Genomic DNA, 16,146 nt, shown 5'->3' with positions numbered 1-16,146 from the left:
TGTTAGAGACTGTTTAAATGTCCGTTTGGTGTGTGTGTGTGTGTGTAAAGACCATTTAGGAAGCTAACCTCTCTTATACACTTCTGTTCTGGGTTTATGCCAATAAGGCTGCAAATATGTAAGAGGTTAATATCAGTTTTCGTCGAGTGCACTCTTCACTAGTTGGGTTCTCATGTTTATTGGAGGAGTGTATTTGCTTTCCAGGGGGATTGGATGACGTTGGGAGTGAACAGCTTTGGGGAGTGAAGCTTAAATCTGATTCTAACTCTCCAGAGTATCAAAGCTACAACATGCAAATAATGATGGACAAACTTTTAACAATTTCACAAGAAAAAAATCACCATTCAACAAACAGTGCTACACTGCAGAGAGTCGTATTGGATTGAATGTCAGTTAGCAGTGAATGTCATTGGCTATAGTGCAGCTCTGGCACTCACCTTCTTGATATGTGAGTTGTAAAAGTAACATGAGACAGTTTACAGAGCTCCAAGGAGATCGTCTGTCCTGTTGTGCAAACCACACTGAGCTCAAATGCAGGTGCATCAGTCAGAAACTATATCTTTATATATTTCCTAAAGATTTTTTTCCCCTTCTCTACTCCAACATTGTTTCCAGTAAAGATCATTGACACTGGAAGATTTTGCAAAAGAAAATTCATCCCAATGCAACGGGACACAAACTCCAATGCCGCTGTAGGAAAGTCAGATATATCAGACCAAAGGCACATTACCCACTGCTTACTGGCATTGGATGTACGTTTTGTATTATAGGTTTGTACAATATAAACATGATTTTGCTGATTTTGATTTTGCGGCTGCCTGTTCAAGATGAGAAAGTCATTTATTCCATCTGCCGTCAAATTACGTAACAAGACATTTACATTTACAGATGCTTTTATCCAAAGCGACTTACAGGGGGACAACAAGTTTCAGAGACTCATTGTGAGTTTATGTACACACGTTTTGATTTTAATGGGGTTTTTTATACACAGTATACGTTTCATTTGTTTTGTATGTTCACCTTTAATCTGCTGAAAATCAACTGCCTTCAGAGGGAGTGAATAAAAAACTGAACTGAATTGATCTTTTTATTATATTAAGAAATTAGACCAAAACAGCAAAGGTACGTTGCTGGTCTGTGAGCCTGAATGGATACAGGTCAGGTGCTTTAAGGACATTGGCCAAGAGGTGAAACTGACATCAGTAAAAATATAAGAAGACTAAATAGTGCAAAGCCTGACAGGCAGCAGGAAAAAGAAAAGCACCATAAACACTGATGTTTTTTCTTGGGATCAAAAATGGCCGACACAGTGATGGATTGTTTCCTGACAGACCACCTGGACATTAGCCTGTTTGCTTGGTTTTCTACTTAGCGAGCTAACGGTGTCTGATGATCCCTGGAGCTCTCAGACAGCAGCGTGAGTGACAGGTGCTGGAGTGTAAAACTTACCTAACACAGGAGGAGGAGGGGCCGGGCCTGTCGCACACTTTGCTGACTCGAAGAGAAAAGTTGTAACTTTAACACCCCAGGATGTGTGTTCATATCACTTAATGGCTTCTCATATTAATTTGAGGAAGATCATTTGAGTCTCTGTGGTGCAGTGAAGTGGACGGGATGACGTCAGGGGTGTCAGTTTAAAGAAAGATTCTGACCGAGCTCACGCTGCGAAGACTTAACTGTGTATCATGATATTCGTGCTTTCCTGTGCACGCAGGGCAGAGGTCCTGTGTGCAAGTGCACACATGTGTATCTTAACAAGTGAATTTGAAAGTGTGTTTGTGTGCACAGCTTGTCTCCAGGTTTGTGTTTCTCCTGCGACGTCAGTCCTATTGGCCACGGTCTATATTTAGCCAGGAGGTCGCAGCCAAACAGCGTGGGAGACGCTTCAGAGAGACGTGAGCCTGGAAGGAGGTCAACATGGTGACTGAGATGTGCTGTGAGCAGGATAACAAGAACTGAACCGGCACTAGGGAGAGGGGGTCGAGGAGGGGCTGAAACCACGAGTCAAAGCAATCCAAACACTTGAAAATCATTGGTATCGCTCTTTGTAGCTCTTATCTATTTAACTCAGTGACCTTCCACCATCCCAAAAGTTCACCAAAGACACTAACGAGGTTGATTGATTTGAAAGTGCTGATGCAAGAGGATTCAACTCTGCCAAGATCACTGGCATGTCATGTGATGACACTGTCACATGCCCCGAACTTTACTTTCCCTCCTGCCTTCAGATGCCGTCGGGAATATCAGAATTATGACTTAAGTGTTCAGGAAAAGGACCACGCTGGTGGCGCGGCAGTCGAAGTATGCACCGTATCATGTGACGGCATGTAACATGCAACCGCAACATCCTGAGTTCAAATTTAGCCAGGACCTTTGTTGTATGTCGTAGCTCTCTTTCCTCACACTTTACTTTCCCTGCTGCTCTTTACTAATTACTGTCTTATAAAAGGTTAAAATATAATGTCAAAAAGGCAGCTAATACAAGAGGAAAGCTGGAATTGTCTGTGATCATGAAGTAGTTAAGATATGATTTTTATATGGGCAGGGAGTACAGTATATAAGTAGAAGTAATGAGAATTCATTTTTTTTCATCATAGTTTGAATTTATGACTTACCAAATTTGTGTAACAATCATTATATGAAAATCACCTATCTGTTTCTACATAGTAAGCAGCAGGTGTAGTATATCTGATAGATTTTTAGTCACAGTCTCACTATTATAGCAGACACTGGTCTTCTATAATAGTGTGTTCACACCTGCTTTATTTTCTTAATAAAAATACAGACATATATTACAGGGCTTTTAGTGGGTAACCAACACATTAAACTTGTGAAGAGATGACATCACAGTCTACCACAGCATCTCCCACCTCCCACCTGCTACTGTTTGATTATCAGCTGATAAAAATTCAGTGTCACACCTGCCACCTGCACTCTGCATAATAACCCCTTTAACAAGCAGCAGCATGAAGACAGGAGGGAGGTGGGTTCATTAATTTACTTAAGATGGCATCTGGTTCACTACTCACTCAATCTTTACAAAATATATTTGGATCATTCGAAGCAGTAAACATCTCAACTTTAAAATCAAAATATCACTTGAACAGTATTTGCTTATTTTGTAATAACAGTGCAGAATTTTTTCAAATTTTGGTTCATTATTACTTAGATCAATTCAGATATTTTGATAATATCCACATACAATAATTTTGGTTTCAGAAGGGATCAGGATGATGACTATATTCAAAATCAGCCAAGAGCAGTAACCATTTTTTGGGGGAGTAGGCCTACTTAGTTTTCATCTATATGTTCCTGTACTTGGCTGTACTTGTCAAGGATTTCAGGGCCGCTACGCAGCAAGTGGCACACCGGTTCAGCCAAATGCAGCTCAGCCATTATTTCACAGGAAGGATAAGGACACATCACAGGATTTGATTAAGAACTCATTCATTACACTGTAACTGTGGAAGTTTGGTGGTCAACTATCTTCGGAGACAAGAAGAAGAAGGAGTCCTGCAACAGATGGTCCCAGCTCCACAGAGCCCTGATCTCAGCATCATGGAGTCAGTCTGGGATCACATGAAGAGACAGAAGATACTGAGACAGACTAAATCCACAGAAGAACTGTGGCAGGTTCTCCGAGATGCTGGAACAACCTACCAAGAAAACTTTTTTACTGCACATTGTATGAAGTTACTTAATAAATTTAATAAAAACTATTCATGACATTATTTTAAATTGTCCTCACTTTACTTTTAGTGCCTCAAACCTTGGCACAGTTGTGTATGTCAGATCTGCAAATTCAAATCTCATGTTGGCTTTGGATTCAAAACTTTAACTTTTTACTAGACTAAAAATAAATAATTCAAAACAATGACTATATTTCTGAAAAGTTGAAGTAGTTTATTATACTTATGTAACATTCATACGTAACATTTAAAACCAGTGAACTTTCACTGTACAGAAGCTCAAAGAGGACACACCACATATGCAGCAAGTCAGTGGGACGGTTCATAAAAGCAGCTTTTGAGGAGGCAGCGACTGTGAGCTGAGAACGTGTCGAGATTGCAGAATGAGAGAGAAATGGAACCTGAGAGAGGATGACATTAAATATTCATGTCATGTTTAATAATAAAATGAAGTCATTCATACTCAATCAATTCAGTTCAAAAAAAAGTTTCTTAGACGGTTCACCGCCCATTCAGGCACAGAGAAGCACTTTGTTCTGGCACAAATCATCCGAGGAAAAACACTGAGGATAAAAACTTGGCAGCGTCTCACACTTTCAGCTGATTTAACACTGTGTAGCTTCTACTCCACTACAAATCTTTAGAGTGTTTTCTAGGCATGTCCGCCTGTCGAACACTTTGTAAAGTCACTACCTTACACTTCATTTAAAATATTAAACATATATTCTTCTCACGATGTACAGTATGTATGTATTATACAACGCTTGTGTATTCTGATGATAAAAAGACAATTGTGTCTCATTATGCTAATGAGCAGACAAAGATAATAAATATGTAGCGTGAAATAAATGAAAATTCAGTATTGCTAATTAAAGTCTACCTCAATGTTAAATGACGCTCAACAAAACATCCAACACAGACAGTACGAAGGGAAGACACTGGAGGACAAACACAATATTGCTTTTTCTCACACATCACTGAGAATGAACAGGTTTTTGAATGAGGTTCTCAGATTGGAGGTCAATAAACTGTTCAGTTCATTCAGTGTAGTTTTTATTTTTGCTGGTGCTGATGGTCGTCTTGCCGTGTGAGCAGACAGGTGGCTGTTTTTTGGGCGAAACGACAATGAACTTTCCCAGAATGAACAGACACAACAAACACCTCATTTGATAATGTAAAACTTTGAATGCTTATTTATCCTACCACTGGTTAATTAGCTAATGTACTCCGTGCTGTAAGGATAGAGCTAGCCAACATTTAATATAGATTTTTATGACATGGTTCGTAGCATTCTGGTTAGCTGAATGCTAACATGCTATCTAAGCTTCCGGCAAATTAAGATGACATTAAAATTGTTGACTTAATTCGGTTTCCTAGCTCCTAGAAATTGTAGTAAGTATTGTTTGGCAATGAGTGTATATCAAAGGGGTGGAATTGCTAGTATTTGAAAAAAAAAAAAGTTAGCATTGTTTTATTGAACAAACAGTAAACAGTAAATTGCCTCCAAACCCTGTAGGATACTTAGTAAGACAATACAGGACTGTTTCCCAAACATGTCTAAGCATTAAGATTACCATATTTGATATCACTAAAAGGTATAGTTCGCTTTAATATGGCATCGGAGCTTTTAGCACCAAGCTAGCTCCTTTTCAGCTAACAAGATGAACTGTGTGGGTTGGTGGGTCACAAATCAGAGAACAAAGATCTCAAATTGACTTTTACCTGTATACTGTGCAAAATCCTCTTATTGGCAACAAAGTGAATGAAATAAAAAAGATGTTTTCCACTAAACAACTAGAAGGGCACTGTCAAGGTCAATGTGAAACAACATACACCAGACCTCAGAGAAAAAAAATCCAAATTTATAGTAAATGATCCAGATCTGCACCAACATTTAATTTGTTCATCCCTGGCCCGTGCCGTAACCCTCCACCTTGTTCGGTGCAAATCGGCTCAGTACTTTTAGTGTAATCCTGCTAAAAGGTAAAGGCAGTTCAGTATTAGAGTATGGGACCTATGAGTGAATCTTTTGACATATTTGATCCTTCTCATGACTTAGTGGATAAGCTGATGATCAATTTTGCATATGCATATGACTCCTTTACATATTCAGAAAAGGCAATCCTATTTGCTGAGACGTCTTTGGGAAACATAAAGTGCAACACCACCCCCAGGCCACTAGCTGCTGCTGTCTTTCTGAGGGAGACACCTCTGCCAGGGGCTGTAGGGCAGCGCCAGCAGCACAAAGAGGATCCCACCGATGATGAGGACGGCCCCCGCACAGCCGATACATGACACTGACCAGGAGAGCTCGTGGTGAAGAGGAACCGTATGGTCGCTGGCCAGCAAAGCCAAGACTGACTGGTGGAAAACCACGAGACAGAGAAGCACCAGGATACCTGTGGAGGAGATAGCAGACACAGGTTAGAGAAACACTGGTCCACGTTTATTTTGAGAATTTGAGAAAAGATTGTGACTGTGTCGCTGTCTCTACTGACCTGACAGAATGAAGCAGACCGATGCTGGCTTGAGGAAGAACAGGATTTCTTTACTGAGGGACATGGTGATGCATATGGCCCCCATCACCATGAGGAACAGGCTGAACATGGCCAACATGGCTGCCGCTACATTCAGATCTGCACAGGTAAAGAGGACATTGCTGTTTTCATAAATTCAATTTTATTCAATTCAGTTTAATAGGGACGGATGTATTTAACATCGTTTCTGGTGTCAAAGACAGAATAAACGCCACCAGGTTTGTAGCCACTTATTTCCACCCAAAAGCTACTGTGAACCTGTTTCACAAAAGTGATAAGCACGCACTGCTCACATGCTGATCACAAACTGTGCAGGAGGGTGCAGGAGGTTTCACATGCAGTTTGTTTTTGATTAGTGAAACGTGTCAAAATGAGTGAGAGGAAATGAGCACATGTTGCACACCACAGCTCACAGCTTGCGTGTTGCAAAGTTGGTGATAAAGATTTGCAGCAGCTTTGAATGTGGCTCGAAATGTAGGATCGTTAGATTCCTTTTTGTAAATGACGCTGTTGCACCAACACTCTGCTGGAGGTGTGTTCAATTTCCTTTAACCAAAGTAAATTTTGGAGGCAGCACAACCGTATAAAAGTCCATGGAAAGACCTGAGTGGATGTGATGATATGCAACATTGCAAGTTGATCTGGGGAGTGTGACTTAAACCAAAGACGCGTCAGAGTTGAAAATGTTTATGCCTGAGTAGGAATGCACATTTTTCCCAAGACTGTAGAACTCAGGTCGCAAAATACATCTGTCCCACACTTGGGCCACATGGTTCTTTCACATGTTTCTTTTGGCCCAGTATATGTCCGAGTCTGGCCCATATCCTGCATGGTTGTCAGATGCTACTTCCGCATCTGGACACACATAAAGTCTTCCAGCTGTCAACCAACACTGGAGCATAACAGCCGGAATCTGCCCAGATGTGGAAGTATATGGGCCAGACTCGGACCGAGGACCCAGGTCTATGTTGGGCCAGAAGTTTCATTTTCAGGAAGGTGCAGAGTCCAGAAGGAGAAAAGATAAGTGGTTAAAGGAAAAAGAGCAGAATATTTCTGAAAATGTTTTAGCTAAAGCTAAGCTAAGTCTTAGACTTATCATACAAACACACACACAGACACTCTCCACACACCCACAGCATACTTCAGTGCATAGATTGTTAGCTGTGTAGTAAGTTCATACTTCCTGTTTGTATGGAGAATACATACAGACTCCATCAGTCAAATTGGCACAAATAAACTGTGTAAAAACTTTGCTTTAACCTCTGTTATATCATTATTCCAATGATAAAATTATTTACAACCATTAAAGAAGATTTAAACTTTTATTGTGCAAAAGCAAGCAAACAATACACTCATGAATGTATTTATTAAATCAATGCACTGAAGCCTAAAGCCTGACAGTGATGTGGCATCGGCAAACAATGAGATTTTAATGTATGTCTGTCTTTCCTCATTGAACGTATGGCACTGTGTGATCTCAGTACATTATGGAGCTGCCAGCGAAATGAGAGGTTAGACGGCAGCTCGGAGACATTTGAACGTGGTGTAGGCGGAATAGATTTCAAACACTCACAGAGCAGACAATGGCCAACCTGAAAGAGCATGGTGAGGAGGTGAAGGGAGACAGGACAGAAAAAGACTGGGATGGATTGTGGGAGAGACGGGTGAGAGGAGAAGAGGTGGGAGAGAGATGACAGACAGGAGAGTGGAGAATGAAGGAAGAGCGAGAGAAGAGGAAGATGAAGGGGCAAAGAAAGGAGGGAGTGGGCGGACGAGGTTGGACAGCGGTTGAGAGAGGCCAAGAGGAGCCGAGAGAGGCGCATGACTCACTCTTCTGCGTTGTCTTCTGAAACATCACAGCGTTTTCCCCCGTGGTGAAAAACTTGAAGTAGGTGCAGTTTGATTCTGGAAGCGGAAAAAAAAAAAAAAAAGATGGAAGAGGAGAAACAGCCTCTGTAAATGACACAGACATAAACACTGACAGGTAATCTGCTTCTTTCGCTGCAGACAATCTTGATGAACATCTTATTGAAATTCAAGGAGCCACATGTCTCTCAGCCCCTGTACACTTTACTTTCAATTATTCTCCATCATACATAATCAGCCGTGAGCGTCAATGACAGGCTCAAGGTGACAATGCGATGCTTCCTGCATAATTAGCATTCTGCCGTCCTGATGATGCGTTACAGTAATTAGAGTTTGGCCGTCAAATAGAATGTGACACCTCTATCTGTTCCCTCGCACATTTGAGCACGCGAGCGAACGTAACACGCACACACATCACTCTCAATTAGCGTGATCAAAGCCACATCCTCAGAGTGTTCTGGGTTTGTTTTTCCCCTCCAACAATAGTTATCAGCGTTAAAGCAAAGACTGCTGCACAACACGATTCAAATCCAACCTACAAATGGAGGAGGAAAGTCCACCATAACTGGACTTTCCTCTCTCTGACCACAGAGCATGAACAGAACACCTTCATCCCTTAAGGATCTATGTGTAGCATAGATCTGTGCCCAAAAACCAGCATTTAAAACTTATTTTTAACTTTTGATTACTCCTATGTCCCAATGTGTAAGATCTTGCACTTTGACCAACCTGTGTTGTTTCTGAATGTGATTCATAAATATAATTTCCTTAACACTAAACAGTTGGGCAATTACAAAATACAGTGTTGCAAGAAAGAGTCCTACAACCAAGCATTTTACCACTTCTAGTTCCCTCGTCTCAAAGTTGATGGGTATTTTAATGGGTTTTTTTTTGTTAGATGACTGAAAGCTCGTGTTTTCACGTTTTATTCTACAAAATCATACAAATACGTCAGTAAATACCTCATTCCTGATTCCTCAAAGCTTTTACATCTCCTAAAAAAGGCCGGCTGCCGACAAGTGTCTTAATGAGACTACAGAGGTTGTCGGGGATGTAAACATCATCACGTTGAACTACTATTAACCTTTTAAGAGGAAAGGCTTTTAGAAGTAGAATAGGTCAGACTTAAATCAAACTACAAATTGAGGTTTAGTGGTCAGTTCGTTGATAGCCTAGCATTAGCTTTTTACTTCTGGTGATTGTATTTTTGCTTCGAACATCATAAAATTAGAATTCTTTTGTGAAGATGATCCTGCTGAACAAAACGTGTAAGTATCATAAACTAAAGCTCATTTTCACCAATGATCCAAAAACTAATAGAAAAATCTAACCTACAAGAATCATCATCCCTGGGAAGAAAATAAATATTTGTTTTATGGTTTCATTTTTTACATTGTTGTAAGTGTAGTAACTGTTGCTCATAAACATAACTTTCTTTTCAATGCTACATTTAAAAATGTTAAATAGGCTGCCATACAGTCTGTGGGTGACACCAGGACAGAGACAGTTAACCACAGTATGGTCAGAAAACTACCAAATGATGTAATGCAAACACATACTGTAGTCTGTCCTGTAGGCAGAACAGTTCCAATGTCCTATCCACTCTATGTCACTCTTGAATTGTTTAGACCAGAGTTACTATATTATTATTTTTTGTCACTTTCAATTTTCAAAAAGTCCCAGGACACAACAAACCCATTACTCTCTAAACCTCTCCCACTTGTTTTGATGAAAATCAAACAGGTATCCTGCCTGAAACTGATGACATACACACACAGAGCTCTTGGTGGACTATCCCCAGTCTCTCGCTCTGTTTTTCTTTTTATATGACTCATTCTTCAAAAGGGGAGCTGATACAGTTGAGTCATGGAAAAAGGGAAGAAATGCTGCGAATAGCTTTTAATAATCTTTTGCTACACTTGAACAAAGAAAGTCTGAAGCAAAAGATCCGGATGTAATTTCCAACCCAAAGTCCTGCATTATTTCCATTAGCTGTTCTTGCACCTGTAATGAGATACCTGCACAAACTTAGAAACACTTCAGCAGCAGCTTACGAGTAGAATATGATGCTGTACAGCTAGAGCGCTTTAATATTTTTCTATAATCTTGTAAATCACTTGTTTAGACTCCTAAACCAGAATAGAACGCGCTATCCAAGAGCTCAGGACTTCCAAAATCCAATGATGCATCCTTCCACTTGACCCAAAAGCGTAACATGGACTCACTCTTTAACTCAGACCATGTAACAATGACTCAGGCAGTCAGCCAGCCAGCCTTCAAACAGTGAGCCAAGTGTTATTTGTCAAGCCAGAAAAGCCAGGTAGACCACTCATTCATGCTAACTCACTCCCTCAAACTGAGCTGTCCTACCAGCTCGATAGATTGGCAAACGTCCAGTCAGCCAGCTGGTCTGTCAATCAGCAGCTCAAAACTCTCTCTCTCACACAGTCACCATCATAAAACTCAGACATCAATCCACCACAAACCAGCCTTTAAATCTTTGAGTCACCTCCGGGCAGTTCAGCAGGTCCACAGCTCTCTCTCTCTGGGTCGATATCAGCCACCCACAGGGTCTTGGTGCAGCCCTTCCACAGGCCGTAGTGAGCTGTCAGACATGTCTGCAAAATGGAGATCAAAGAGGTTTTTTCAAAAAAAGAGATCAGCAGCAATATTCTTCCTCCATCCATCACAAGGTTTAGACATGAAACAGGGATTCATTCCTAACAGGAAATTACTGCTCAGTTGTGGTTTTTGTCCCCAAGTAAGACAGGTTAATAACATCTAAATGTACAGGATGTGTGTTTGAGGGGAAATAACACAATAACTCATGATCAGAAGTTTCTGTTTCACCTGATTGTTGTAGAAACTCTTTGGGGGTGCCAGCTCCACCCAGAACTCTGTCCCCACCCCGAGCACCGTCAGGACCACGCCCACGATGGCCACAAAGAATGCCAACTTGATCTGGTGACAGAACACAAAGCAAAATTATTTCAGTCAAATAGTGATTTGAATAACCTTTTTAAAAAGTTTGCAATACTGAGTTAAAGACGTATTTAAAAATCTCTCAGCAACCAGTTTTGGCCTTTCAGGCACGAGACCAGTTACAGTGTCCTTGCTTACTCATGTTAGCCTCAGTTTTTTGGACTTTAGCATGAATCTCCAATTAGTTTATATTGAAATGATACTTCAAAGCGTAACAAGTGGAAGTGTGATGTATTTTACTGTGTTAAAATTTCTTGTACACTAACAGGCTAACAAGCTAGCTGTGGTGCTAAAATACCTTGTACGCTAACAGGCTAACAAGCTAACCGTGGTGCTAAAATACCTTGTAGGATAACAGGCTAACAAGCTAACCGTGGTGCTAAAATACCTTGTACGATAACAGGCTAACAAGCTAACCGTGGTGCTAAAATACCTTGTAGGATAACAGGCTAACAAGCTAACCGTGGTGCTAAAATACCTTGCATATCAGTTAGATGGACCAGTACATATTCTGTTCCTATCTAACAAAAATAAATGGCTGCATAGAAATGGAGCCAAGCTTCCTGTTCACCATATACAAAACACAACGCAGGGTCAAGTTGTTGCTTTATGTAACCAGCCAGTTTCAGAGCTGTTTAGCTGAGCTCACTTACATAAAGTTATACAGGGAAAGTGCTTGAGTTCTTCCTGCATATTTTCTGTAAGTCTACAATTCTGTGGAGTTTCTAACCCATGAATCATAGTGTGATTGTGTTGAAATCGTTGGCAGGGGAAATGTGAAAGAAACTGAAGGAGCTGGTATTTACAAGTTTACATAGTGGTATGCACCATGGCTGTATTTTTATTATTATGGTGTGATCATGTGAATTTTTGTTATAATATATCAGGATATATAGGAATTAACAATGTCACAGGGAAAGAACAATCTCTTCATGTTGTTTTTAAAGTCCTCAACACATAAAATATGAACTCCAACAGGCAGTGGAGATGTGTGGGTGGGCTCTCCTGCTTCTATCTTTGTGTGGACCAGTTTTAGATGATAAGAGTGAGGACATTTGTCTGGTCCAGGTTTGTTTCATACACTGAGTTTAAAGAAGCCAATTAGGGTTATAGTGTGGGGAATGAATTATGCCACGGTGTTCCTCTATAGAAGTATAGAAGTACAGTCATGTATGTGTATCTGTGGATACATGTCAGAAAGTGATCCAGTTTAGGAGTGTGAAGTCTCAGCTCTCTCTGAGTGATTACGACCGTGCTGAGCACCTGCAGATTACTCCTAAGCTTACATTTTTATCTCCTTAATGTCAAAGAGCTGTGTTTGATCTCTTGCAAATTCTTATTTTAAAACATTACAAGTCATTCATCTGCTCTGGTGGTGTGTTTCCTGCCCTGCGGACCGGCCAGATTTCAAGCCGAAAAGGCAGCTGCGTGATTGATTGGATCCATTAGCTCCAGAGTACTTTCATACTGCCTGAGGGAAAGCACACAGTCGCGCAATATTAAGCCAGTCACCTTTCCTTCCTGGGCCTCACTCATGGTGTGTCCCGCTGACGTTGTCCTCCGGCGCTTGTTCCCCCCAAATGTACTGCGTCCGCTCATCAGGTTGGCCAGACCCACCGGACCCTGGGGTGCTCCTCCTGGTGCAGGCCCTATCACTGTTCCTGGTGCCGGCGGGCCCACCGTGCGGCCCTCCTCATCAGTCACAAAAAATGTAGACCACATTTTGGAGAACAACTAAGACAGCCAAGCGGGATTCACTTTGGCAACCAAACTTCCTTTGAGCTGTGACCCTCTACAGGGGTGGAGAAACTCCAGCAATAGAAAAAAAATCAAAGACAGGAACAAAAACAGGAGAAAATTGTGTATTCTCAGTTTGTGCCCAAAAAGACAACAATGAAAAGCAGCATGAGACAATGTTGAAGTAAAGTAAAGTCGTACAGGTGTATCTGACAGAAAGGAAGAGGCAAAGCAAAGAGGTAGAAAGATAAAGACTAAAAAAAACGACTGTATAATGAGCACATTAGAAAAAAATTGACACTCAAAAAGTCTCCTTGGTAACAAAAGCTACACCTACAGTGTTCTGAAAACTTTAGCAGGAAAAAGCAGGAATCAGCCTCCCCTTGAGAAAAAGCTTGGTAAAAAATGGCGGCTTGGACGACAGCTGCAAAACTGATAAATGAATCATAGTGAAAAAAAAAGAATCACAGAGGACAGTCGATGTATAGAAGAGTGCATCCACTGAGAGTCAATAGAGGTAGAGGTCAGGAGTGAAAGAAGCGAGGCCTCCTAAAGATGAGAGAAGAGAAAGTGAAAGTCATTAGTGTTGTGTTGTGGTAATCAACTTTACCTTATTTCAGTCACAGAAAAGTTCTCCTGAGAAAAACTGTAGACTTTTTAAACTGTTAAATGATCCACTGTGGTTGCTAACTTGTCATTAACTTTCCCTGCTCGCCATTCGGTGCTGGGCAGGTGCCGTTCAGTTGGTTTATCAGAGCTGTCTTGTCACTCTGGGTAATTAATTTATAGTTGCAGTTATAGTTAGTAAAGTCATAGTTTCAAGATCTCAGATAGTACTGAGTGTGAGGAATGAAATGGTCTGAAGAGACGCACCCAGTTCTCTATGCTTAGAAAGCCAAACCAAATAAAAAGCTTGTTCTTCAAGGGTGACCTTTCTACTGTTATGAGAGAGGGTCAGTTACTAAACATGTTGCCTAAAAGCTGAGCTAAAGTTACAGCATCTAGGAGCCGGGATTTAGACCAGATTTACACCTGGTATTAACAGACAAAATTCATCTGGATATTTTATATCAATAATGAAAGACACGTTAGTGCATGTGTACTGGAAATGCACAACGCACTGCAGTCGGCCTCCTTTTAAACTGGCTCGACCATATCTGGGCGGGGTGTAGCACGCACTGCAATCTGATCTCAACCGGTTGTAAATGCAATCTGTGCAGGTTGGCCACACCCTTCCAAAAAAAAAAGAAAAACTCCATCTCCCAAAAAGTAAGTAGATCTCACACACACACACCCACGCAACACTGTCTCCTTAAGCTAGGACACGTTATGTTTATTGACAAGCCCACCAGGTCCACTACCTAATTTGCATGATGAGATATAATAACATAATAATAATAATAATAATAATCTTTTTATAGAGCACTTTTCTAAACCCATGTCACAAAGTGCTTTACACAAGGCAGCGAAATAAGACAAGCAGGTCAGGCAACAATTCAAACAAGCAATCAGAAATACTCTTTAAGTGTGTTAGTATTATTGCAAATAGACCAAAGGCAGTGTCAGGGTGATAAGTAAAAAAATCAATAAAATCAAAAAATGTAAAAGTTTTCAGTAACAGCAAAAGTGTTCAATAAAATTAAGTAAAATGGGGAGAAGCTGTACGATAAGGTCAGATACAGAGCATGGAGAGAGGCCGTGAAGAGCTTTCAAAGTCAACAGGATCTTAAAATCAATTCTAAAACGTACTGGGAGCCAGTGCAAGGAGGCTGAAACCAGTGTAATCTGGTCACTTCTCCTGGATCCTGTTAAAGGTCTGGCTGCTGAGTTCTGTACAGTCTGGAGCCGATTAATAGATTTGATTAGATATGATCACAACCTGGGCAAAAATCTAGATTGAGCAAGACCAATTATTAATAGCAGGGGTAAATGCAAAAGTCCATGATCAAATGTCATCGTGTCAGATAATGTATCCAGATACAGATTACAAAAAAAAAAACTCCTCAAAGGCTCTTGATTTATAGTTTTGGAGGAATGCACTTTTTTTGTACGTTGCTTTAGACAACAGCATCTGCCAAATAAAAGCAACGTAATCCATGTAAATACCAGGTTGACAGGTTACCACAACTCTCCAGATTAAAAGCAATCGTTCCTCTTTAATTGAGCAATGTGAACAAATGAAAATAAAAATGTAGAGTATGGAAAACAGAAAATTGAATCTATTCATTATCCAGCCTTCAGAACTTTCCTCACTGTGAGCTAACGGTGTAAGAAAAGCACAGAAGTGGAGAGAACTTCCTCACATCACAAATAATTATCTGTGCTGACTCTTCTGCTTCTTTCATTAGGACGGAGAAGCGATATAAAAGCACTTAGCGTAGTAGAATCACAATCAGTTATCTATTTTGAGATGTTATGCGTCAACAAACACATAAAGAAAACAATCCGCATACTAAAATCATAACCTGCTGTCTATTCTGAGACACTTTATGGTAACTCGGCAGCACAAAAACACTCATCGTGTTCAAGCCATAACCAATTATCTATTCCTAGAAGCTCTGCGATGGAGAAGTCACGCAGATACGCCGCCGATGAATTGAATCTTAAAACCCTTTGTGTCTGTAAGGGTGAGTGAAGCAGCTGTCCTGCCACGTTCCACAGGGATGTGGTGACAACAGACATGACATGCAGCCCTGCCTCTTGTTAGCAAAAATGAAACACATCCCCCGGGGAGATCTCATAACTTTACTTCCACCTCAGCGTCTCTCCTGTTAACAAGCTGACGAGCTAGAGGGCCGAAGTTTGGGGTCATTTTCAGAGAAATCTTCCAACAACAGATAAATAATCAAATATAAACACATTTTCACACATAAATACAATTTCATTCTTCAGTTTAGCTCATAATTTGTTATTAATTCAAATCTTATTAGTAAATTCAGACACTTCTCACCACTTTTTTAGATTCATGTATATGAACGTACTTCCCCAAGTATCTATTAAATAAGACATTTTGGCTGCAGTAGCACACCATGTAAAGATTTGTGTCAAAAGACACTCATTCCCAACGACGAAGCAGATACTTCACAAACAATTTATTGTATGCTGCATCACTTTAATGAACATTTATGAACTTTGAGACAGAAATTTAAGCATAACAGGGTCTGTTTTTTTGATGGATTTGTCCTAAATACTGCATCATTTGTAGATATGTTCTTTTCATCCTTTATCTGGTCAATTCTTGAGAATGAAATCATTTACAGAAGAAAACAGCTGTTTGAGAAACCACTGATTAGAGACAATACAGTTTATTATTTTAGACTATCTGAATCAATAAT

General features: G+C 40.4%; 1 protein-coding gene across 1 annotated transcript; it reads right to left on the bottom strand.

Moving 5' to 3' along the window:
• Window positions 1-5,867: 5,867 nt before the first annotated feature.
• Window positions 5,868-12,796, bottom strand: LOC111233249 (voltage-dependent calcium channel gamma-6 subunit-like). Its single transcript, XM_022761021.1, has 6 exons — window positions 12,587-12,796; window positions 10,943-11,053; window positions 10,602-10,710; window positions 8,057-8,131; window positions 6,188-6,325; window positions 5,868-6,088 (listed from the first exon to the last, which is right to left on the bottom strand). Exons 1-6 carry the CDS (start codon window positions 12,794-12,796, stop codon window positions 5,868-5,870), a joined length of 864 nt encoding a protein of 287 aa, XP_022616742.1.
• Window positions 12,797-16,146: the final 3,350 nt, after the last annotated feature.

This window comes from Seriola dumerili, unplaced genomic scaffold, assembly GCF_002260705.1.
Source record: "Seriola dumerili isolate Sdu_G_001 unplaced genomic scaffold, Sdu_1.0 BDQW01000381.1, whole genome shotgun sequence".
NCBI lineage: Eukaryota > Metazoa > Chordata > Actinopteri > Carangiformes > Carangidae > Seriola > Seriola dumerili.
The sequence above is the reverse complement of the archived record's forward strand: the minus strand, read 5'-3'. Positions and strand labels throughout refer to the sequence as shown.